The 24882-nt window shown below is 46.1% G+C and overlaps 1 protein-coding gene across 2 annotated transcripts in view; it reads left to right on the top strand.

Moving 5' to 3' along the window:
• The window catches only part of Dscam (DS cell adhesion molecule), a 679085-nt gene that overhangs the window by 111833 nt on the left and 542370 nt on the right, over positions 1 to 24882 (top strand). For both annotated transcript variants that reach the window (XM_004654491.2, XM_045151367.1), the window contains exon 3: positions 9784 to 9930. In XM_004654491.2, coding sequence (XP_004654548.1) covers positions 9784 to 9930 — 147 coding nt within the window. The remainder of the gene's footprint in view (positions 1 to 9783; positions 9931 to 24882) is intronic.

Raw genomic sequence — 24882 nt, 5'->3', positions numbered from 1 at the left:
TCCAAAATGCTGCCTGAGATACCCAGACATCAAAGGCTTTATTCGGGACATATTGTGTCCTTCTATGGATTCAACAAAGCCTTGGAAAACAAATTCCAGTTAGCAAACAGCACCGGAATGTGTTTAAGCCTGTCTTTGAAACACTTGGGTAACTGACATAATGTGATGGCAGGGCAAGAGAATGTGACTTTGATTGTTGTCTCAGTCACACGGTAGCTGGGGGAGCATTGGAATAATTTCGGCAGCGAGTGAGGTGCTTATAGAAGACACTATGACACGAGCCACATATGAGATGTCTCTGAGAGCCTGCAACGGATCACTTTGATATAAGCAGTCAAACATCAGACTGTGAGTCACCCTGCCAGGAGCCATTTTCTCAACTCTATTTTGATCTCATTGACACCCGCATGAATTCCAAAACACACTCTTAAGAAAGGCAGGGGATGATTGGCCTTCATTAGGAGATAGGAACATCTGATGTGTCAAATCAGTAAAATAAAGCAAATGTAGCTTGGATGGGGTCCTCTGAGCCTGACAAACAGAGACATGGCGTATGCCTTTGACTTGGCAGTCGGAGGCAGTTCAGCGATGTGTTACAAGAGCGTATTTATGGTCTACAAACACCAGGTATAGCGGAACCTGGAATTTCAAACAGCTCCACATATCTGACTTCTGCCTTGAGTTTCCCGTCAGGTAGAGGAGGAGGAATTACACACTCACTTCTGCTCTATGTGCTGTTTTCTAAATTCGCCACCAAAGTAACTCCTTTTGCACGACGCTGAATTCTTGGAAGGCTGATGTTGCACCATCGTGTCTGGCAGCTGCACGACCCCCCCCCCCCCGCCCTCTCTCTCTCGTGCATGGCTGCAATGTTACAGCTGACAGGCCAGCATCGGGAGCCCTGTGGCACAGGAGGGCAGCGTGCGTGGAACACACACAGCATGGGTAGCCATGGCTCCCAACGGGAGTGTCTTTTCGCTTTGGATTTAGCCTCTCTTAGTATGGGCACATTATGCCTGCGATAATCCTTTATTTATTTTCTCAGTGCTGGGGATTGAACCCAGGTCCTGTGGATGCTAAGCAGACGCTCTACCGCTAAGCAGCCCTCTCAGCCCCAGTGTCGCCTTGCCCTTGGGACGGGCAGGGGAGGAGTAGAGGTGCCACAGCTGGCAGGGAGGTGCAGGCTGAGGCTGAATGGGCCCTCGCTCGTGGAGACGAGGACTGTGTCACTCATCCTGAGTGTCCTGCTTGACTGCTATTGAGTTTTTTGTTTTTTTTTTTTTTCCTAGAATCATCCATCGTATTCTCCACTTTCCTTCTGTGACTCCCAAAATTCTTGATCATAACAATTTTCAGCCATTTCAGCTCAGGCCTAGATGCCTACGAGTGGAGGAGAGCTAACTCATACGTCTCATTGCCCAACAATTATTGTAATGTCAAACACTTTCTTGGGCCTGGAGAGATGTCTTAGTCAGGAAAATGCTTGTGCGTAAACATGGGGACCTGGGTTTGGATCTCAGCACCTCCATAAACGCTGAGCATGGTGGCACATGGTGATTTCAGCGATCAGGAGGCAGAGACAGGGGGTCTCCTCTGCAAGCTGTCTATCTATCTAACAGACTCAGTGAGCTCTGGGCTCAGGGAGAGGTCCTGCTAATAAGTAAGGTGAATAGTGATTGGGGGAGACGCCTGATGCAACCTCTGTCCTTCACAGACATGTGCCTGCACAAACATGCCAACACACATACAAAGCACACACATGCATTCCAATCACTCATACACACGCAAAAATAAAATAAAATAATTCTGCTCTAAAAGCTGCCCTGCATATGGGCCTCCACATGGGACATCCATTGCCCATCTCCTTGTGCTGCTTCAAGCAGCCGGCAGCTTGATCGTGGGCAGGACACATGTGTCCAGCACACACGTCCTCCAGAGTCAACGGAGGTTGATCACACTGACTTACCTGGAGGTGGCCAAGCTGGGGCTTTGTATCCAAAACAGCCAAAAACATTTCTCCTACCCACCACGGTGGGCTAACTCCACAATGCATGACCCATATACTTCAACAAGGAGGGGCCAGGGGGAGGGGATAGGACATGGATGAGCCTAACCATGGTACCAACTGGACTGTATTCACTGAGTACAAAACTAATCAATAAAAAAATACTATTTTAAATAAAGAACAAAGTAAAATTAAGTTAAAAAAATAAATCAAAGAAACACAAATGGGCAGGACCAGATACATGAAGGCACAGTCTACAGAACCGGGCCCCTGACACGCTAGAAGCCGCAGCCAGCCCCGTGAGTGCCTGTCCCGTGGCCTCACATTTCTGAATGGAGGACGCAAATGTCGGCGGCAGCTCTATTCATTCCTGTGCAGCCTTGAATGTGGGAATGGGTAACGATGGAGTGTCTCTGCTGCAGTAAATGTCAGAGAGGTTGTTCTGAGCCTTCCTCTCAACTCCACCTCATCCTTGCCCTCCCATGTGGGTCCTCATGGGGTCCAGTTTAGCAAGAATCCTGCTAAACCACCCATCCTCCAATATCTGACCAAATTCCTCACCCCCCCCCGCCCCGCCTTCAGTGTACGTACATTGTCGGTGTGCCTTTAGCAAGAATCTCATTCAGCCAGTTTAGCAAGCATATCTTCACCCTTGAGGGTCTGCTATTACTAATTTCACATCCTTTTGAAGGTAATGAATATTTAAGCAAAGATAATGATACCTTTTGCCATGTGTAGCAGTGAAGTGTGCCGCAGCCAGGAGCGCAGAAGCCTAGTGTAGAGGTGAGAGAGTGTGACATTCATTGTACCATCCTTTACTACGTGCGGAGTTGTGTGGCCTCACCTCACTCTGGGTGGTGGGAGCTTATACACGCATACCGTAAACCTAAGGTGATATTAAAATACCCAATGATAGGGCTGGAGGGATGGCTTAGCGGTTAAGCGCTTGCCTGTGAAGCCTGAGGACCCCGGTTCGAGGCTCAATTCCCCAGGACCCACGTTAGCCAGACGCACAAGGGGGCGCACATGTCTGGAGTTCATTTGTAGTGGCTGGAGGCCCTGGTGCACCCATTTTCTCCTCTACCTGCCTCTTTCTCTCTCTGTCTGTTGCTCTCAAATAAATAAATAAAATTAAACAAAAAAATAACCAATGATAGAGTCATCACTCATAAGAAAACCAAAAAGGAAAGTGGACAAAATACAAGTCAGTATCAGAAAACTGTGGGCAAGTGTCTTTCATGAATATGGCTGTGAAAATTATAAAAAATAAACCTTGATTAAATCAAATCCAAGACGCTATAAAAAGGATAACACAGCATGACCATGTGAGGTTCACCTCCAGAAGGCGAGGTTGGTTTCCAACTTTAAAAAGTGATCAATATAATACTCACTACATTAACATAATAAAGGTAAAACAGTGAAAAAACTTCCACAAATGCAGAAAATCATTAAAAAATTCAATCTTCACTTATGGTTAAGACAAAAATATCTTGGGGTTGGACAAGTTACTTAGTGGTTAAGACTACTTCCTGTGTGAGCATGAGGGCCTGAGGGCCCCCCGGTTTTATTCCCCAGTACCCACGTGAACAGCTGAGGGAGGCCATACGTGTCTATAACCCCAGTGCCACGAGGAGCAGAGACTGGAGAATTGCTGGGCCTTACCGGTCAGCCAGTCAGAGTGAAAATGGCCAACTGTCCATGTGCCTCAAGGAAACATGGGAAAGAGTGATGCAGAGGAGGGCCGACAAATCCCTCTGGCCTCCAGGCGCAGACGGAGTGCCGCATCTGCACATACATACACATGCCAAAAAAGAAAACCAAATACCTCAAAAACTGAGAATAAGAGGGAATTTTCTCACTCTGACAAAAGGACTACAAAAATCCTAGTACGCTTAATATCCTAAATAATGAGGGAAAAAAGTAAATGTTTCCTTAGACACATGAAGAGCAATGCCAGAGTATACTCTCTTACCATCCTTATTCTGCACAGCACTGAGTTGCAGCCGTATGACATGAGAAAGAAGGTACTTGTGATCTGATTATAAAGAAGCTGGCCTATCCTTATTTGCAATAAGAGTGTAGAAAATCTGATGGAGACTATTTAGAAGAAGAAAAAAAAACCCTGATAAGTGAGTGGTAGTGAAAACTAGCATACATATGCACAAATTATTTTTTTAGTTGAGATTATCATTTATGATAGAATAAAACACAAGAAATACTTAGCTATCAACCAACTCCCCAAAGTGAAAGAACAGCACACTGAAAATTACAAAACTGTACTTGGAAAGAACTAAAGGAGATGTATGCAAGTAAAAGGAGAAATAAAATGTTTTTATGAGTTAAAGGTTGAGTGTGGAAAAGATGTCACCTGTCCCCCAAATGGTTTCTAGATTCAGTGACAAACTCAACACAGTCAAAATAAATAAATTGATTCTAAAATGCCTATCAAGAAACATAAAGGATAGAGAATGGCCAAAGCAATCTTGAAAACCTGACAGCTCTTTAAAATGCCTTGCACCACTTGGTTTTAAAAACTTACTGTGAGAGTCATTACTACAAGCATGAACAATGAAACAGAGCAAAGTTCAGATCTACACAACACGAACAGTTAAAGAGTGACAAAAGCTACCCAGAAAAATCAGTGGAAATAATATACTTGCTTCAAGTGATGCTGGAAAAAAAATACATATCCATATGTTAAAAAAAAAAAAAAAAAAAACGAAGTTTAACCCATACTTTTTAACCATACACTCAAATTGCCTCAAAAAGAATTATGGATCTAAACATTAATCTGCACCTGTAAGACTTGTTAAATAAAAAATGGAAGTAAATCTTTGTGGTCTGGTGTTATTTAAAGGTTTCTTAGGTAGGACCCCAAAAGAATTGTCCTTAGCAGGACAAATTACTACATGGGAGCCAAATAGTATAGACTTACTCTCTTCTGAAGACGCTTTCAGCAGAACTAAAAAGCAGGCATGCTTGAAATAACTACTTCCAAAGTCAATTTGTTAAATGGCTGTTATTGACAAATTTAATGATATCAAAAATAAGGTTAAAATGCAGATAAAAGGTTTAAAAAACAAAAAATAAGCAACGAAGCAAAAGCATGTGCACTGGAGGCTTTTTCACCTCATGCCCCATCCCTGGGTTGGGTTCTCAACTGCTCTTCCCCTGTTGTCTGGGTACGTTGGGTCCCTGTGGGCTCTGCCTCTCTTCCTCACCCAGTGACCACCACTGCCCTGTGACACCTGGTGTCCAGAGCTTCACCTGGCTCCTTTCCCCAGCTGTCCCCACAGCTACTGTAGTCCTTCTCCCAATGGGAACCTGGCCAGAGGTGTGGCTAAGGTTGGCACACTTTCTCTGAAGCAGGAAGTGATGGGAGCTGTCCCACCCCAATCTGGCAACACCATGGTAAGTGTGACAACTGTCATGCCAGGAACAATCCTCCTGTCCACCTCCAGTTCAGAAATCAAGGGTACCCATCAGGGTCCCTTGGGTATTTTCACAGTGGGCAGGAAGGGAGATAACCCAGTTGGTGGGCTGAGGGCTCAGTTGTGGAGTGATGGCTCAGGACACTTGTGAAGGACTGTTTTTGGGGATTCTCCTTGTATAGGAGTGTGACATTAATGAGTAAATAAAAATAATGTGATGACAGGTTGAGGAAAAGACTAGAGAAAAAAGAAACTGAGTTTTAGTGGTACCACTGTCTTTTATTTATTTATTTATTTGAGAGAGAGAGAGAGAGAGAGAGAGAGAGAGAGAGAGAGAGAGATAGAGAGAGAGAGAGAATGGGTGTGCCAGTGTCTTTAGCCACTGCAAATGAACTCCAGATGCATGCATGCCCTTATGCGCATGTGTGAAATTGTGTACTTGCGTCACTGTGCATCTGGCTTATGTGGGACCTGGAGACTCGAATATGGGTTCTTAGGCTTTACAGGAAAGTGCTTTAATTGCTAAGCCATCTCTCCAGCCCACAACTGTTTTTTATATAGCTGGCCCCAAGATTTTCTTTTCCTTCCTTCCTTCCTTCCTTCCTTCCTTCCTTCCTTCCTTCCTTCCTTCCTTCCTTCCTTCCTCCATTCCTTCCTTCCTTCCTTCTTTCCTCCCTTCCTCCTTTCCCTTCCTTCCTTCCTTCCTTTTTTTGTCATGCAGTAGTAACTTTCTTGTTGCTAGGACAAGACACTCAACCAGGAGCAACTTATGGGAGAAAAACACTTATTTCCAGCTTACAGTTTTGAGGAGAAGCTTCTTATGGTGAGTAAGGCATAGCCTTACTCAGATGTCTGGGCATCACACCTCTACTGCATCAGGGAGGAGGCAGCAAGAGTGAGCAGTGTGCAGTAAGTCAGCAAGGCTGGACTATAACTCCTGAAACCATCCTGCCAGTGATGTACCACTTTAAGCAAGGCTCCAGCACCCAAAGGCTCCACCAGATAGGGATTAAGTATGAGGCTTAATCACAAACATATGAGGCTACACAGCACATTTTACATTCAAACCACCATAGGTTCTATGAATTATATAATTGATCCTGGTCTGCTTAAGTGACTGTTCATAGTAAAAAATTAAAAAATATATTATAATTAATTTATTTGTAGAGAAAGAGAAATGAATGAATATGGCTTTACATGGACACTGGGGGATTGAACCTAAAATATAAGGCTTCTCAACAAGTGATTTTAAACACTGAGCCATCTCTTCAGCCTCCAAACAGGCGATTTTTGTGGGGGGGGTTCATGTTTTAAAGGGGCTGTTTGTGCTAAAGGAGTTAGCCTATTGCAGAGTCATTGGTACTCAAGCTGTGTTTACTGTGCTTCTTCTTGCTCAGTAAATGGACCTGGTTGGCTCCAAGTCATCACTGTGGTCTCTTTCTTCTCAATCTTAACCACAACCACAAACCTCAAGAAGCTGGCCCAGGAAGACCAAAGTGACCATAGTGTTTACTCAGAAGCCCTTGAGGGATTGCTGTAGCATGGGTGTGCTGGCTGTTAAGGGCTCCGACCTGTATCCTTTAAAGCACTGCTTGGTCATCGGAGCCACTGCACACACATTCAACTGAGTAATCCTGGGAATTCCATGCCAGGGGCAACCCTCAGCCAGCATCAGCCAGCTGTGACAATACAAGGTCCCAGCTGCTCTGGCATGGAGGTGGGTATGCGGGAGATGCTCTCAAAGTCATCTAGAGATGACTTAAATTAGGAGGAGGTGCTTGGGAGGAAGAGTCATATATGATACTATTTCATTTGTTTTGGTTTCTGTTTTTTGTTTGTCTGTTTTTGTTTCAAACCAAGTCTCATTATGTTAGTTAGTCATGGCTAGTCATAAACCTCTGGGCTCAAGAGACCCTCCTGCCTCAGCCTTCCAAGTAGCTGGGATGACAGAGGTGGCCCTCCTGGACTATTCCATTTCTTATAAGGCTACTGGTGCCAGTCTGGGGTTATAGATCCCAAAGTGCACCTGGGTGCATTGAGCAGGTGCTCGTGTTGGAAACTCTTAGATGACTTTTCAGCAACCTGCTACACTGTCTTTAGAATGAAGGGTGCAGTGAAATGTGGAGAAGTCTCCTCATCTTTTCACCATTTAAACAGAGTTCAGTTTACCACAGTGATCCTACTACATTAGAACCTGGGCTTTTTGGAGATTGCCTGAGGAGAGAGAGAGAGAGGCAAAAGTCACAGACTTTAAAATTGTGGAGACTGTACATCTGACTTAGTGGCTTAGACGCTTGCCTGGCAAGCCTAAGGATCCATGTTCGACTCTCCAGATCCCACCTAAACCAGGCGCACAAAGGTAAGGCAAGGGCAAGGTCACACGTTTCCACTAGGTGGCACAAGCATCTGGAGTTCAATTGTAGTGGCTGAGACCCTGATGTGCCAATTCTCTTTCTGTCAAAAACAAAATAAAAATGAAATTGTGGCTTCTGAGGTGACCCATGCACTGGGGAGGCCAGTGGGTAGCTGTGGTGGTTTAAATGCAAAACATTCCCATATCCATCAGTGTGTATGAATATGTTTCCCATCTAGTCCCCCAGTGGGTGGAACTTTTGAAAGGGTAGAGCCCTGGGGGAGGAAGCGTGTCCCCTGGGTCAGGCCTTGGGGTTGATTAGCCTACCTGATGTTCAGAGCTAGCTCACCCAGACTGTTCATTCTCTCTCTCTGCTGTGGATATGTGAAGTCACGAACCAGCTACCAAGCTGTTCCCCACCGTGATGCAATTCCCTGAATCTATAAGCCAGAAATAAACCCTTTCCTCCCGTAAGCTGCTTCTGGTTGGGTGTGTTGTCCCAGTGATGAGAATGTCATTGTAACTAAAGTGGTGAGGACCCCAGTGCATGCATAGGTACCTGGGACAGAGTGACCTTCCAGGAGGCTGGACCTTGGCTATGGTTCTGGGATAGGCTGTGGTTGGTCACCTTTTAGTCTATGGCTCTGATTCCCAGGCCCAAGTCATGACCTGTGACAGAGGAGCTTACCTGTATCTCCCAGTATTGTCTCCTCTCTGCCCTTCTGTGGCTGAGACATGTTGGACCTTTGCTTTGATTTCTAGTAAACACCCTTCTTTGTGAGCTGTTGATAGGAGAGCTGAGTCTGCTGGAGGTTTGGGGACATGAGGTGATCTTACACGTTAGCAAGAAACAACCAGGCCCCTCTTTCTCTCTGTCACCTTTCTCCTCCTCTGTGTCCCCTGCTTCCCACCACACCCAGGGAGTTCTCATTTAGCAATGAGTGACACCAGCCCACTTGTATCTTTCCCAGCTGGGTTAGAGTTACTTAGACAGTGTTTTGTCACACAGGCATTCCCTCCCCTGTGCAAGAGCCTTCTGAGATGGGATCAATTTTACCGTATGGACCTCCTGTCAGTGTGTGGACTGGCTGCCTGCAAAGCACACAGCACCAGGACAACATGTCATTTTTTTTTTCTGTACAAAACTCACCTTAAATGATAGTCTTTTATATATACTATGTTTTCCAGATACAGAATAGATAGGAAATTATCTATCTACCTTTCTACCTACATATAGGAAGAGGTTGGTACAAGGTGGTATTGACTCACAGCATTGTGGAGACTGAGACCCTCAGTATTCTGACCCCAAGCAGAAGACCCTGGGGGTAGCAGTGGTGGAGTCTGAAGCCTGGTGGTATGGATGGCATTCAAGGTCAGAAAGCCCTGGTGTCCCTCCAGGTCACTGATGGTAGAAGGTTGATATACCAATTAAAGTCATCAGGTAGACCTTGTTTAACTTGCTCCTGTCACCTCTGTGCTGTCCCCCAGCTTCAAGGAGCACATGGTGCCCACGTGGACCAGGACCATTCAGCATCCCCCTCCCCTCAAGTAATGGGAAGAATAATGCTTTTTTTTTCCAAATAACTTTTAAAACTATCTGTAGAATTTTCACTTAAGAGGAATTGTTTTCATTGCCAAATCATTTTCAAAGACTTCTTGATTTTTTAAAAAATTCTTTTCCTTTATTGTCAGAACATTCCTCTTTGATCTTACAGGGTTGAGTATAACCCCCAGAGCCAGCCACTCCCCTTAAGAAGCCACTTTTCACCTCCCCCTTGGGAAGCCATTAGGCCTGGTTGCAAGTTAATCTTTCCTGTAGAGTAGGGAACAGTGTATTGGTAATGAAGTGAATGCTCAATTGGGTGATGAAAGAGATGTGAAGCTATGTTATGCAATTGATATCTGTACGCTACTCCGCATGTGTTAGTTTGATGTCTTCTTGGAACAGGTCCAGCGCTATTGATCTAACTGAGGTTCTTTTCTCTGCCTTCCAGTTTTACGTGAGCCCTACACAGTCCGTGTGGAGGACCAGAAAACCATGAGAGGCAATGTTGCAGTCTTCAAGTGCATTATCCCCTCCTCGGTGGAGGCGTACATCACTGTCGTCTCGTGGGAGAAAGACACTGTCTCACTTGTCTCAGGTAGGCTGTGCGCCACCCACGGTCAGGACATGGGGACACCATTTACAAAGGGTATTCCAGCCTTCCATTTCTGGGTTCATCAGAGTTACGAGTGAACATACTTAGGCCAGTGGAACATTATGCGTAAGTTGATGCTACTCATGTGGTGGGGCCATCACATGTATTGTGTTTAAGCCATTCAGTCCCCAAACTCTGGTGAATAGTGACTTGTACTATTTGCGTAAACTTAACTTGCAGGGGAGAATTGTGGTTTTATTTGTGCTTTTAAAAATAGACAGGTTGAGTACTGTGTGTCTAGGACACCTCGGTGGCATCTTGCAGCCCACATTCTGAAACTGAAGTGTGGACCATGGAGGCCTGCTGGTCCTCCCAAATGAGCTGAGTTATGCTGTATATGACCTTGGAGTCAAGGTTTCTATTAAGAATCTCTATTTAGGACCGGGATAGCCGTTTGCAGGGGAGTAATTTCTTGGCCTCTACTGGGTGCCTAGAAATGTCACCCTGGAAACGCAGCCTGCAGGGAGTCATGGCGTGTCCACTTTTAACAGTGTTGGCATCAGCTTCTTGCTCGGGCTCTACCTCCCCTCCCTGCTGGCAAGGCCACTGTGGTCATGGTGCTCAGCATCTCTGCTTTGGGTCTCCTTTAACAGTGACTCCTGGCATATTTGGAAATGTGTTGCTGCTTTTCCGAAAGAATTGTGATGAGGCTAGTGTGAAATACCAAGTGGCTCCTCTTTCCTTTGTCTCACACATAAGGCGAGGGCTTGCAGATGCACTTTAAGGCAGTCCTGACTGACAGCAACGTTGCATCGATTTATAGAGAAAAGTTGGAACTTCCCCTGCGTGGAGTTGCCTTGTTTCGTTTTCTGCTTCTTGATTATCTACAGAGTATATGGGTTACCTTATATTAAGGAGCCAGTTATGAGTACACATTATGGTTGGGAGTATGTTGATTAATCAACTTAATTTAATATTTTATACTTTAAGAACAAATGAGGGAAGGTAGGATGTAACAAAAGTTCTTAGCTTTGTGTGTGTGTGTGTGTGTGTGTGTGTGTGTGTGTGTGTGTAGATGCTTGTATCCTGTACGCATGCATGCAGAGGCCAAAGGAGAGTGTCGGGGGTCCTCCTCTTTTTCTTTTATCCACCAGTTGTCTCGAGGTAGAGTCTGTTACTCAACTTGGAGTGATTGTCTTTGCCGCTTTTGCCAACAGCAAGCCCCAGTGATTCTCTGGTCTCTGGCCCTCTGCAAGGACGAGGGATACAGACATGCATGGCCATGCCTGGCTGTTTATGTGGGCACTGGGAAGTCAAATTGAGGCAATGCCAGGTTCTCTTAGGCCCTCGTGTTGTATAGCAAGAGCTCTGAACTGCTAAACCATCTCTTTAGCCCCTTAGTTTTCCTTAATATTCTCTCTCTCTCTCTCTCTCTCTCTCTCTCTCTCTCTCTCTCTTTTTCTCCAGTATTGAGGATTGAGCCAAAGGCTTCATACATGCTTGGCAAGTGCCCGGCTCCATTTTTAACTGGGGACTTTGAGATGGGGACTTGCTGTGTTAATGACTTATGCAGGCCTTGGACTTTCGCTCCTTCCTGCCTCTGCCTCCCAGGTAACTTGAATGACAGGCTTGTTCCACCAAGCCCGGCTTAATAGAATCTTTACAGTGAATGCAGACCCCTCATACTTTAGTGGACAGCACATTCTTGCTTTATGCAAAAAAACAAAAAAAGAAAGAAAGAAAAGGGGGCTGGGGAAACTGCTTAGTGGTTAAGGTGTTTGCCTGCGAAGCCTAAGGACCCTGGTTCGATTCCCCAGGACCCACGTAAGCCAGATGCACAAGGGGGCGCATGCGTCTGGAGTTGGTTTGCAGTGGCTGGAGGCCCTGGTGCATCCATTCTCTCTTTCTCTCTGCCTCTTCCTCTGTCTGTCTCTCTCTTAAATAAATAAATAAATATTTTTAGAAAGGAAAAAAAAAAGCCAAGGGCTGTGGAAATCTTGGGTAAGGAATGTCATGTTTGTCTTTTCCAAGTTGCTTTGCAGTGACAAGAAATTTGAAACACTGGCGCACTGCTATAAGAAGAAATAACGTCTATCACACAACGTACTTACTTTCGCCTTTCATCATGCTTTTTTCATGTGTACACATGCGTGTATACATGTTCCTATGTGTGTGGATGCACACAGGTATATGTGCTTGTGGAGGTCAGAGGACAACCTCGGGGGTCATTTCCAGGAATGTCCTCCACTTATTTTTGAGAAAAGGTTTCTCACTGGTCTAGAGATCAACAAGTAGGCTAGGCTGGCTAGGCAGCAAGCCCTAGGGATCCACCTGTCTCTGCCTCCGCCGTGCAGGAATTCCCAGCATACATAGACCAAGGCTCACATTTCGGTGGGTTCTAGGTATTGAAGTCAGATCCGCACACATGCAAGATGATCGCTTTACCCCTGATCTCTCCCCCAGCCCCTGTCACCTTGCATCTTGGCTGGGAAAGTCAACGAGAAAAGCACTAATGCTTGCACACCACGAGCTTGATGTGAGCATGCCGGCCGTTTCCCAGAGGTGGCTGTACTTGGGCCATGAGCCACCTTCTCCCTGGGGGAGGCTGCAGGTGGCCAGATGTCCATTCTGGAATCAGACTGTGTCTTTTCTCCTCCTTGTCAATTCATGGGGCTCCCAGTCTCTAAGGTGTAAACAACCCCAATTCTTTTCAGCCATCTTCGGAAACAGCGTGTCAGAAGCCTGAAAGTAGGAATCCTCTGATTGTCTCAATGGAAGGAACAGTCGTGATGTCTGGTGGCCCCATTGCTGTCACCCAAGCTCTTCTATCACCTTCACCCCACCGCTGGCTCACCTTTGCCCTCATACTCGGGTGTAGTAGATGGCAGAGTCCCGTGTGCTGAGCGGGCACACAGCACACATCACTGAAACGAGCCAGGAACAGCCAGGGTCATGGGACTGTCTATACTGGTTAGATGTTCATGTCCTTTGTCTTTCCCTTCCCCCGCATAAAATCTTTGGAATATCAGAACATTAATAATAATAATGCAAACCCACAGAAGCACAGTATTTTGACCACTGGAAGTACATGGAGTGATGATCACTATTGCTGAGACTCCCCCTAAGACAATGCCCCGGGGAAGAACAATGAGCCCACGGGCTCCGTGTTGGGGCATTGTGAGCGAAGCCCATTGAGACTTGCTTTCTGATTAGGGAGGGGACAATCTGAGTGAGAGCCCGGCGTGCCATTTCTGTTTCTCCTGATACAATTGTGAGCGTCTCACCAGGGGTTTAGCCACATTAACATCAAAGACACAGCCCAAGGGTAACGGGATTTGGAAAATGGAAAAGGCAAACATTCTACGGATCCCAGAGGAGCCTCCTCTTTCTCTAGCAGTCGCCCCATTTTCCACCAGGGTTTCCAAGCGGAACCCTTCCATTCCTGATGACCTGAGGAGAATTTTATCTGCTACCACTGATAAACGCAGATCTGAGGACAGCTGTCTTCTGCCTGTGTTTGGGGATACAACAGAATGATTCTCTGTCCCTGTTTGTAAGAATAACACATACACCAGCACTTTGCATGAAACATTTGTGTGGGGCTTGGTGTGGAAGCAGATCTGGACTTGGTAGGTAACCAGTCGGTGGCTGCCACGAGCAGCCCCTCCCTCAATCCCTCACAGGTGGATTGGGCTGCTCAGAAACTTCGAAAATCCACACTATGGATAAAGAAGCTTGGCGGGGGGGGGGGGGGGGGGGGGGCTGTGACAGGAGAAGGCTCACAGATGATGTTGCTTAAGGTTCCATGAAAGGGGTAGTTAAGAAAACTCCTTGTTTGCCTTTCAGAAAGGTGGAGAAAACAATGACATGACCGAGTCCAGCCAACCAGGCAAGGTTTTCCTGCAATGCATTTCCACCACTGGTGCTCCTAGTGCTTGGGGAACCCATTCTCAGTGAAGGGGGGTGTTGGGGGCCATGAGCTGTGCCCTGTCTACTGCTGCAGTCCTCCTTTTCATAGTCTTTCGGGTTATATTTCATCTCTGAGTGTTTCAGGCTGGTCTGCTCCTTGGGTGTTTAGGTTGAGTGAGACTCGGGGTGCCCTGCAGTCCAAGGGATGCCATCACCCTTTGAAGGATGAAATGGGCAAACCCGAGAGTCACCTGAGAGCTTTGTGTTTGACTTCAAAACCCCTGGGGAGTTGCCAAATGAAAAGAAACTCTTCTTTAACAATGCATTAAGAAGAAATTTGTAGAATCAAATGGAAAGTACAGAAGGAGGGCTGGAGAGATGGCTTAGCGGTTAAGGTGCTTGCCTACAAAAGCCCACGGACCCATGTTCAACTCTCCAAATCCCACATAAGCCAGACACACGAAGATAATACGAGCACAAGGTTGCACATGCCCACAAGGTGGCGCAAGCATCTGGAATTTGATTTCAGTGGCTGATGCTCTGGTGCGCCAATTCTCTCTCTTTCTTAAATGTAAAAAATCAACTATAGAAAGAATGCTTTTATATCTGTGTTTTATCTAACGCTGTCCTTGTGTTGACTATGGAACCTCATTCTGTCCCAAAGGCTGGTAGTCAATTCCTCACAGGGGCTTCAATGGGAAGGGAGGAGAGGTGTAATATTTTTGCTATGGCCTTGTTGGAGAAGGAGGCAATGGAGAAGAATACTCCATAAGAACATTTGTAGGAAGAGGGGAGTCTCTTTCTAAAACCATTAGCTATGTTGTAGCTTTGCAGCCAAATCTGTATCTTACTGGGTGTCTCTGTGTCTTCATCCCCATCCAAGAGTGATTGCTCCTAGTTCCTGTGATTCTGGAGGCTTCCCTGATGCTCCTGAGTCTGGGTCATGAGTGGTCAGCAGCTGGGTTTGTACGCTCTGCAACATCACCAGGAAGCCCAAGAGACCACCAGCGGCAGAGCTCTGCGGAGCCACCGCCTTCGGAGAGGCGTATCCCTCCCTCAGCACTGGAAGCTGTGTGCTATGGACTAGAGTCCCAAACTTCCACAGCAGGGAGACAGATGTAGAGATACCCACGTAGAATTCTTGCAAAAGGAGCACGTGTGTGTGTGTGTGTGTGTGTGTGTGTGTGTGTGTGTGTGTTTATATTTCATATAGCATGTTTGGATGTCTGAATGGTGCCTATGGGGGTGAAATATATGTTGTGTGTGCACACATATGGTATGTAAGTATAAAGTATACACGTGTGTGTAATTTGTGTGTGCTAAACTTGGTCTTCTCAGAAAGCATGGTGTCTTCATGTCTGGTTAGCATTCCTTTCTACATGGTATTCCAGGAGAAGATGACTTAACTGTAGCCCCAAAGAGTAGCTGGATCCCTAGGGAAGAGTCTCTCTCTCTGTGTCTCTCTGATTTTGGTCTCAGTATCCTTAAGAAATGGCCTCACAGGACGGACCACCCACACTGACTGGACATTAAAACTCTGCACTGCGTATTTCATGTCATCTTTTTCTGTGATTTCTGGGGATTGAACTCAGAGCCTCATGCACAAGAGGCAAGTATTCTACCACTAAGCTAATCCCTTGCCCATGCTTTACTTCTTTTTTAGAAAGAGGGAAACAGAGAGAGAATGAATGTGCACACCAGGGCCTCCAGCCACTGCAAACAAACTCCAGACCCATGCGCCACCTTGTGCATATGGTTTATGTGGGTCCTGGGGAATCAAACCGGGGTCCTTTGTCTTTGCAGTCAAGTGCCTTAACTGCTAAGCCAGCACTGCAGCCCCATGTTTCACTTCTTAATCCTGGGACTGTCTAGGTGATTGCCCCTTTTTGGACATAAACACGCAGGAGACTTTTTCTGTATGTTGAAAGTCCACAAGATAACACCAAGTCCTTTGACTCGCTAGGATCTGGCATGTAGTCTCTCCCCTGCTGAGATAATTACAGGGAAAGGGATCGAAGCAAAGCCAGCACTGGGACAGACACATGGGAGAGAGTTGCAAGGCAGCCACGCTGGGAGACCCAAGCCCTGTCCATAGATGCACACTCCCCGCTCACAGGCACCACCAGGGGCAGCTGTGCAAGCTGGGCTCTGTAAGGAAAGCACTTTCAGACTCACTCCATTATGTCTTTGTTGTAAATTGCGACTTCTTTCATATGGATGGCTTAAAATATTTTTTATGCATTCAGTGATCACTTCTCAACTATAACCATTAACACTGCTGGAGAATGCCAGTGAACAAGATGGTATATCTTCTGAGAATTTAATGCCCAATCTTCCCAGCCTCAGAGGAGATCTCAAAATCCCAAGTTATTTGAATGTCTTCAAAGGCTCAGAGATTGTCTTGCTCTTCCTCAGTGTGCCCTTGGTTCATCGTATGTCCTGCCATTGGTGTGTGTGGGGGGGAGTGGGGGTGCTTCCTTCATTCTTCTCTGTCCCTGTGGTGTATGGATATTCAGTATGTAAAGAACACATGGCCAGCTAGACTCACCAGACTTAATTTGGACCCAAGTGTGTTCTTTCATCTCTTGTTCATCTGTGAGTTTTTTTTTTTTTTTTTTGTTGTTGTTGTTGTTTGTTTGTTTTTTTTTTTTTTACCCTAGCCCAGGCTGACCTGGAATTCACTATTAGCCTCAGGCTGGCCTCCTCCTACCTCTGTCCCCCCCCACCCCCACCGAGTGCTGAGATTAAAGGCGTGCGCCACCATACCTGGCCATCTATGAATTTTTATTTCAGGAAAATTTGACTGGCGTCACGAGGTCATTCACAGCATCAGGAAGGGCTGACTGCCGTGTAGCTAAATGTTTGGTAACAGCATGCTGAAATCAGAAGTCGTGAAGGTGGGTCCCATGGGTAGCGGGCCACACTGTGAGAAAACGGGACTCAGGGTCTACAGACGTGAGCTTTGGCTGAGAGTAATGGATTCGATACTCAGGGGGTCAGTGTGAAGTCAAGGCATTGTCAAGAGCAGAGATGACTGTGCAGTGTCCGCATTTCAAATAATGTCACTGGACTACGTGACATCTCAACCCTGTGTTTCCCTGATGTGAAGGAAGCGAGGAAGTTTGTCAATGGAAATAATAATAAGCATCCAAAATGATTAGTGGTCTGAAAACTTATACACGAGAAGGTTTTCTTCTCTCAAAGTATCCCAATTCCAAAATCAATTCCAAAGTCACTGATTTTTTTTAAAGTGGATAAGCCATCACTGAGGGATCAAACTTCTGTAGCTCAGTCTTATTTGGAAATTTGTACTGACTTCCCAAGGTCTCTGTGTGGGGAAGCAGAGAAAGTGTTTATAGAATATGCCAGTCCAGTAGCCTCAGGAAAAGAGGGGATACTGTGAGGGTCGGCCATCCAAAATTGAGCTCTGTGGATAGTAGGAAATTCCCAGCATGCACTGCTCTGGTAAGCAAATACTGTAACTCAGCAGGTTCAAATCTTCTGATTGAGTCACATCTCCTCTGCCCTCTGTGCGCCTGTCATTTTGCAATGGTTTGGATGAGAGGTGGGGTTTGAACCCCACCACAAAGGTCTGGGTTGGGCATTCTCTCACAGCTTTGGCAGTAAACTTTCTCTCTGTGGAATGGCAGGCAGTGTTTTTATAAAGATTAGAAATAATTTAACTGCAGTACTTGGCTAGAAAATGTGCTTCCTGGGCTACACAGAGTCAAGTGATTTCAGGGTCCAGCTTCCTCTTCCTCTGTGGGGCCTGGAGATACCAGCGTGGATCCTGAAGCCAAGCTCGAAGGCCATACAGTCCAGATCCAATACGATACCATGCAACTCCGGGTTAACCACATGACTTTCCTACATATCAGTTTTTCTCAGCTGTAAAATCCAAACAGTACTAAAAGTCTTGTCAGAAGGGGAGTGTGTGTGTGTGTGTGTATTTATTTTGACACAGGGTCCTGTGTATCCCAGACTGGCTTCAAACTTTTTGTTTAACTGAGGACAACATTGAACTTTGGACCACCCTGCTTTTGTCTCTCAAGTGCTGGGTGCACACCGCTGTGCCCTGACTACCCAACGATGAGGATAAAATGCACGTCCTGAGCCATATCCCCAGCCACATATCACAAACATTTTTTTCTCAATTTTTATTAACATTTTCCATAATTATAAAAAATATACCATGGTAATACCCTCCCTCCCTCCACTTTCCCTTTTGAAATTCCATTCTCCATCATATCCCCTCCCCATCTCATTCTACTTTCATATATACAATGCCAACCTATTAAGTACCCTCCTCCCTTCCTTTCTCTTCCCTTTATATCTTCTTTTTAACTTACTGGCTTCTGCTACTGAGGTTTTTCCTTCTCACACAGAAGCCCAATCATCTGTAGCTTGGATCCACATATGAGGGAGAACATGTGGTGCTTGGCTTTCTGGGCCTGGGTTACCTCACTTAGTATAATCCTTTCCAGATCCATCCATTTTTCTGCAAACTTCATAACTTCATTTTTCTTTACCGCTGAGTTATACAAACGTGTATAGAAAGTAACTGAGTGGATGCTGAGAAGCGACAGTGGAATGCTCAGCACTAAGGGATGCATCTCTGCTACATCCTGCAAGGCTCAGGGACCATTTTGGAAGAGGTGGCTGAAAGATTGCAAGAGCCTAAGGCAGGGAAGGAGGGCTTACCATGCTGTCTCCCAGTCACAAAGGGGCCTTGACACTCACGACCTCACAGTGACTGACAACTCCTACACAGGACCTGCATAATAGGAGGGCAAGGGCATGATGGCACTGAAATGGCAGAGAGGCTAATTGGAAAGCAGAGGGTGTTCAGTGGAGGGGGATTTGGCAGAGGGACAGGGGGCTGGTGGGAGGGGGTCACAGTCACAGTACACTGTCTACACTTATGGAAGTTTCTGATAAAAAGAGATGGCTTGGCGGTTAAGCACTTGCCCGTGAAGCCTAAGGACCCCCGTTCAAGGCTCTGTTCCCCAGGACCCATGTTAGCCAGATGCACAAGGGGGCGCACGCATCTGGAGTTCGTTTGCAGGGGTTGGAGGCCCTGGAGCGCCCATTCTCTCTCTCTCTCTCTCTCTCTGCCTCTTTCTCTCTCTGTCTGTCAATCTCAAATAAGTAAATAAGAATAAACAAAAAATTATTTTTAAATTTTAAAAAGTCAATGAGGTAATATACATTAAGGGATGGGCACACAGATAAACAGTCACGCATGCATACATGGCTTCTGGGTGTCATGTCAAATAATGACAGGTGTGCCACACCTGTTTATGAACATGGATATCAAAATCGCGGGGTTGCCGTGTGGATGAGCATCAGAACAACTTTCTGACCTGGGCAAGGGGACTGTGGGCAGGTCACAGGGAAGTGATAAGGGCGGCTGCCTGGCCCGCAGGAACCCCGCGAGCCTGGATGAAGAAGGGGTGCCCCAGAGCGTTGCTCATCTCTACCATGGGACTCGGTGTTCTCTGGAAGATTATCTGTGGATGGAGTAAAGACCCGGGGGTGTGGGGGGTCTATGCCGCCTGAGCCATGGTGGCAGAGTGGGAACTCAGCCTGAGCTCCTGTGGTTGTTTCTGATCTAGCCAATGCTGTTACCATCAACTTGCTTCGTTGCTGTGTTTAAGCATGCATTACGGGTAAAGTGCTGCTGTGCACGTGGTGGCTTCTTCAAACCATTTTATGGCCTCTTTAGCAAGGGCACAGGGGGACTGTGAAGATAGCGCTAGTCAGTACGTCGCTTACTTTTCAAACACCAAGGATCTGAGTTCAATTCCCGGAACCCATGTAAGAAAAAAAAAAAAAAAAAAGCCAACATGATGGTGTACTTTTGCAATCTCAAAGGAGACGGGGGATCCCTGGGGCTTGCTGGCCAGCCACGTAAGCTTAATTGGTGAGCTCTAGTCCAATGCCAGCCTGTCTCAAAACAAATGGATGGCACCTGAGGAGCAGCAGTTGAGGCTGCCTTCTGGCCTCCACGTGTTTGTGGTCATTCATGCACATGTACCAGCATACACATGAACACATGCACACGTGTGCACACCCACCCCACACAAAGGGTACTGGTAAGATAGAACTATACCAGATATAATTTATTTAAAACTGATGAGGCCAGGCATGATGGCACATGCCTTTAGTCCCAGCACTTGGAAGGGGTAGGAGGATCGTCATGAGTTCAAGGCCACCTTGAGACTACATAGTGAATTCTAGGACAGCCTGAGCTAGAGTGAGACCCTACCTCAAAACAAAACAAAACAAAACAAAAAACTGATGAGGTTATTATATTGAAGGGATAGAGACTAAAGCACTTTAAAAAAAGTTCAAAAGAAATTCACAGGCCAGTTTAAAATAGACTTATCTCTGAATTCTACCTAACTCTTAAATATTTAAAATATTTAATTACTTCAATGTGAGTAATATGCTGTGTGGAGGGGTTACACCTAGGGACAAATTGTGTGCGTGTGTGTGTGTGTATGTATGTATATGTGAGGTGTGTGTAAGTGTGTGTGTGTGGTGTGCATATGTATGTGGTGTGTGTGTGAGTGTATGTGTGTGTGGTATTTGTGTGTGTATGTGTATGTGGGATGTTTGAGTGTGTGTGTGCGTGTGTACGTGTGTATGTATGTAATATTAGTCTGTTTCAGGCACCAGAACACATTACCGTAGACTGGGTGACACACACAGTAGGAATGACTTTTCACAGTTCTGAAATTCTCAGATCAAGGTGCAGGGTGGATTTGGCACTTGGTGAGGCTTCTGGTTCACAGACTACCTTCTTGCTTCTTCACATAGCAGGAGGGGTGAGGGATCTCTCAGGGGTCCCTTCATGATCCCATTCTTGAGGGACCCATCTTTACAGACTAACCTCCCCCAGCGGTGCCAGTTCCACGTACCAACATGCTGTTCATAGGGTTCAACACAGGGATTTTGGAAGCACACAAACTATGGTTGGCACCCGTGCTTCTCCAGCACAGGAAATGCCCTTAAATTGATGGCTCTTGGATTATCATAGGTAAGGGACACATGAAGAAGTAACAAAGGCCATGATCCAAGCTTTCTAGAAAAAGCCCTCAAGCACCCAAACCTGCGTAAGTCTCCCACCTTTTCTGCCTCCCTCCATCTGCATTTCCCCCCACCCCCGCCACAGTGGATCGCCCCCCCCCCCCCCGCCTCCCCTGCAGCTGGAGGTCAGGGTGGTGTGCTTGTTTCCAGCTCCATTGCACTTGAGCCCTCAGGCTCACCCTCTCCCTTGCTCTGGCCTTTTTATATCGCATCCCTTTGTTCTCCTGGGCCCACTGCATTGTAGCAGCATCTCTCCAACAATTGTTCTTGTAGCAGAAAAAGAAAGGTTTCTATGAAGAGCTTTCATCTAGTCATTTTCAGACCACAGATGACATTAGGGAAGAAAGACAGCAATGAACACCCCCCCACCATTAATTACATAGTGAAATTTATAGTTCTTGCCATTGAATTGAAACCCTATCATTGAAAAAGCCAAATGAACTTGAAATTGAGGAGGGCCATTTCCCAAAGGGAATGTAGCCAGGCCTGGATATCACTTCATGGAGATCCAAAGGGCACACCAGCCGGGTGCACATGATGGGTTTCTGCAGTTACACTGTCTTTAAATGTTATTCCAGGGCTGGAGAAATGGCATAGCAGTTAAGGTGCTTGCCTGCCAAGCCTAAGGACTCATATTTCGCTCTCCGGGTCCCATGCAAGCCAAATGCACAATGAATCAAGCCTGCAAGGTTGCACATGCACGCAAGGGGGCGCACACATCTGGAATTTGATTGCAGTGGCTGGAGGCCCTGGCATAACAATTTATCTTTCTCCCTTTGTCTCTCCCTCTCTCCCTTTCTTGCATAACAAAAAGGCCAGTCTGTTGGGCTTGCCTAAAATAAATGTTATTTCAGGGTTGGAGAAATAGCTCAGTTGGTAAAGTGCTTGCCTCACAAGGTTAAGGACCTGAGTTCGATCCCCTTTGTAACATGCCTGGAAAAGTGAGCCAAAGCTGTAATTCCAGTGCTGGGGAGGTGAAGACAGGCAGATCCCTGGCCAGTCACTCTGGCCTATGTGGTGAGCTCCAGGCTAATGAAATGCCCAGTTCTAAGAAAAAGGTGGATGGTCTTGAGGAATGATGCCCAAGGAGGAGGTTCTCCTCTGGCCTCCACACTCAGGCGCATTCCTGCGTGTGTGTCTGTTACACGTATGTGCACCTACACACATGAACGTTTGTGCACACACATGCATAGTGAGTTTTGAAAGCATATTATTCCTGGATTAAAGATTTCAAGAAAAGCCTTTTCTAAATTCTTCACTAGAAATTACAGAATGTGGAAGCAAAGGAGGGTCAGCCTTCCTGGTAATTTTAATTACCCAGACAGATTTGCTGAGAACCTGCCCTCTCTGTGCGGTCATTTCCCGTGTGTCGGTCTGCGTCCCTCACGCTCTCCTGCTGAGCAGAAATGACGCCTCTGGGAATCAGCCATTCCCCCTGCACCAGCTCTCCAGCATCCCAGCACCATGTGAAGATGCCCTAAGCCTCATCTCACAGGCCTGGCTTCCCTGCTTCTCCAGGGGTGGCATCAAGAATCCTGGAGTCCATCTTCAGGGACAGTCACATGGGGCCTCTGTCTTCTTTGAGGCCACTGACCAATTTATACTGGACCCATCGCGTACATCATTTACAGTCCTGCCCAGGAACCCGGCTTATTTCCCGAGTCCAGGTGATTTGTGGGTGTGAAAGACAAATACATTGACTTCTGTTGCGCTCTATCAAAGGAGTTCTTGCAAGTGTCTTTATTTTTGAGACTTAAACATAAAACCTTTATAAATAGTCAGAACATGAATAATCACTATTTTTCTATGGGAAATGATGAAGCTGGAAAGCTCATTTCATGCATTTAAAATATAGGTTTATTGCATCACTGATTAGCCCATAGATTTTACACCTGTTTGCTGTCATTGGGGGAAAAATATCTTCTTAATTATTTTCATTTGAAATCCTAGCCATAAGGAAGAACTATGAATGGTGCCTACTGATTTATGAGTCATTATAGGAACTCTCGTGAGACTGTTCTGCAGAGGAGGACAGAAAGGGGGGATGATAGGTATTTTCTTCTCTTTAGAAAGGTTAAATTAAGGAGACAGCATATGCGTCCAGTGTTTCTAAGCCCTACGTAACAGTTAGGGTCAATTTTCTAAGAGATGCAAGTCCAGTCACTACCTATGTGACGAGTCAGGAAAATTCTTTACACATGTCATGTTATTATCACTGGACCTAAAATCCTGTCTTATAGTGAGGCTAAGCCTATTAATTACTATCCTATATGGCCAAAACATTTGAAAAATTCAGAGAAACAGCAATTTGATAATTGTTTTTCTCTAGGATTTAAACAAGTCTCTTTAAAACATACATTTTAAAATTTTTTGTGTTTATTTTTATTTATTTATTTGAGAGCAACAGACAGAGAGAGAAAGAGGCAGAGAGAGAGAGAGAGAGACAGAGAATGGGGCTCCAGGGCCTCCAGCCACAACAAAGGAACTCCAGACGCGTGCGCCCCCTTGTGCATCTGGCTAACGTGGGTCCTGGGGAACCGGGCCTCGAACCAGAGTTCTTAGGTGTCACAGGCAAGCGCTTAACTGCTAAGCCATCTCTGCAGCCCAAAACATATTTTATTTATTAGAGAAGTTTTGTTTTTTGAGGCAGGGGCTCGTTCTAGCCCAGGCTGACCTGGAAGTCACTATGCAGTCCCAGGCTGGCCTTGAACTCACAGTGATACTTCTAACCCTCCCTCCCAAGTGCTGGATTTTTAAAGGTGTGTGCCACCATGCCTGTGTGGCTCAATTTTTATCACAGACATATGTTGAAAAGCACAATGGAGCCAGGTGTGGTGGCGCATGCCTTTAATCCCAGCACTCAGGAGGCAGAGGTGGGAGGATAACCATGAGTTCAAGGCCACCCTGAGAATACAGAGTGAATTCCAGGTCAGCCTGGGCTAGAGTGAGACCCTACCTCAAAAAAAAAAAAAAAAAGCAATGGAAATGAAAATGGAAAATACAAACAGGTAACCTGTAGACTTAAAACACGTGATAGCGTTTAGGGGGAGGTGTAATGGTAGTTGACTGACCTTTGTAATCTTTACCTCACGGTAGCCGAATGAAAGCTTCGTGGAGGCGGAGCCTCCGGACATGAGCTGGGGAGTTGCGCGGATGTTGAGAACGGCAGCTGTGGTCTGGTGCAAACTGGATGGATGTTTGTTTAATGTGCTTGGGGTTCACAAAGGGTCAGTGTTCACTAGTCACTCTTTGGGCATCTAGTGTGGAAGATGAGAATGAATCACACCGTGTTCTTTGAGATAAGAGTGTTCCTTGTATCTGGATATCAGGGGGTTATTCATTGGGGATCTGGGTTGCTACATTATTATTTTTTTAATTTTAGAGTAAATAATTCAGAAAGAGGAGACATAAGACCCAAAGTGTTCCACCGTGCAAAAGAGTCACACAGGGTCTCCAAATAAACGACAGAGCTGTCCCGTGCCCAGGGCACTGAATGATGTAATCGTGTTTCTGAACACCGGCTCTGTGCGGTCTCTGAGCTGGCCTTTGAGAACGCAGCTGCAGATAAGGAGGCCCGTGTGCCCAGAGGAGGGGAATGCACGGAGCTGCTTCCTGGCAGCCTCCTACCACACGGCCTTATTGTAGCACCAATTTTTGTACTTTAATTCTTTCCCCAGTCACTGTGCTTTGGTGGGATTATACTGAAGAGAGGAAGTGGGGTCCCTTGAATCTCCATGGTCTGAGCAAGCACTTGCTCAGTCTTTAGCTCCTGGAATGTGATGCCATGCCGCCGGCTTGAATTGGGATCATGAATAGCTTCTTATCTTCCAGTATCTCAGAACAGCACTTCTTCAACTGCTCAGTGCCCTGGAATCATCTGGGAATATGTTAAATAAGACAGACTCTACCTCAGTCATTCGGGGCCCGAGACTCTGCATTTCTAATGGGCTCCTC

This window comes from Jaculus jaculus, chromosome 5 (genome assembly GCF_020740685.1).
Source record: "Jaculus jaculus isolate mJacJac1 chromosome 5, mJacJac1.mat.Y.cur, whole genome shotgun sequence".
Lineage (NCBI taxonomy): Eukaryota > Metazoa > Chordata > Mammalia > Rodentia > Dipodidae > Jaculus > Jaculus jaculus.
This window is presented reverse-complemented; position numbering and strand designations above follow the sequence as displayed.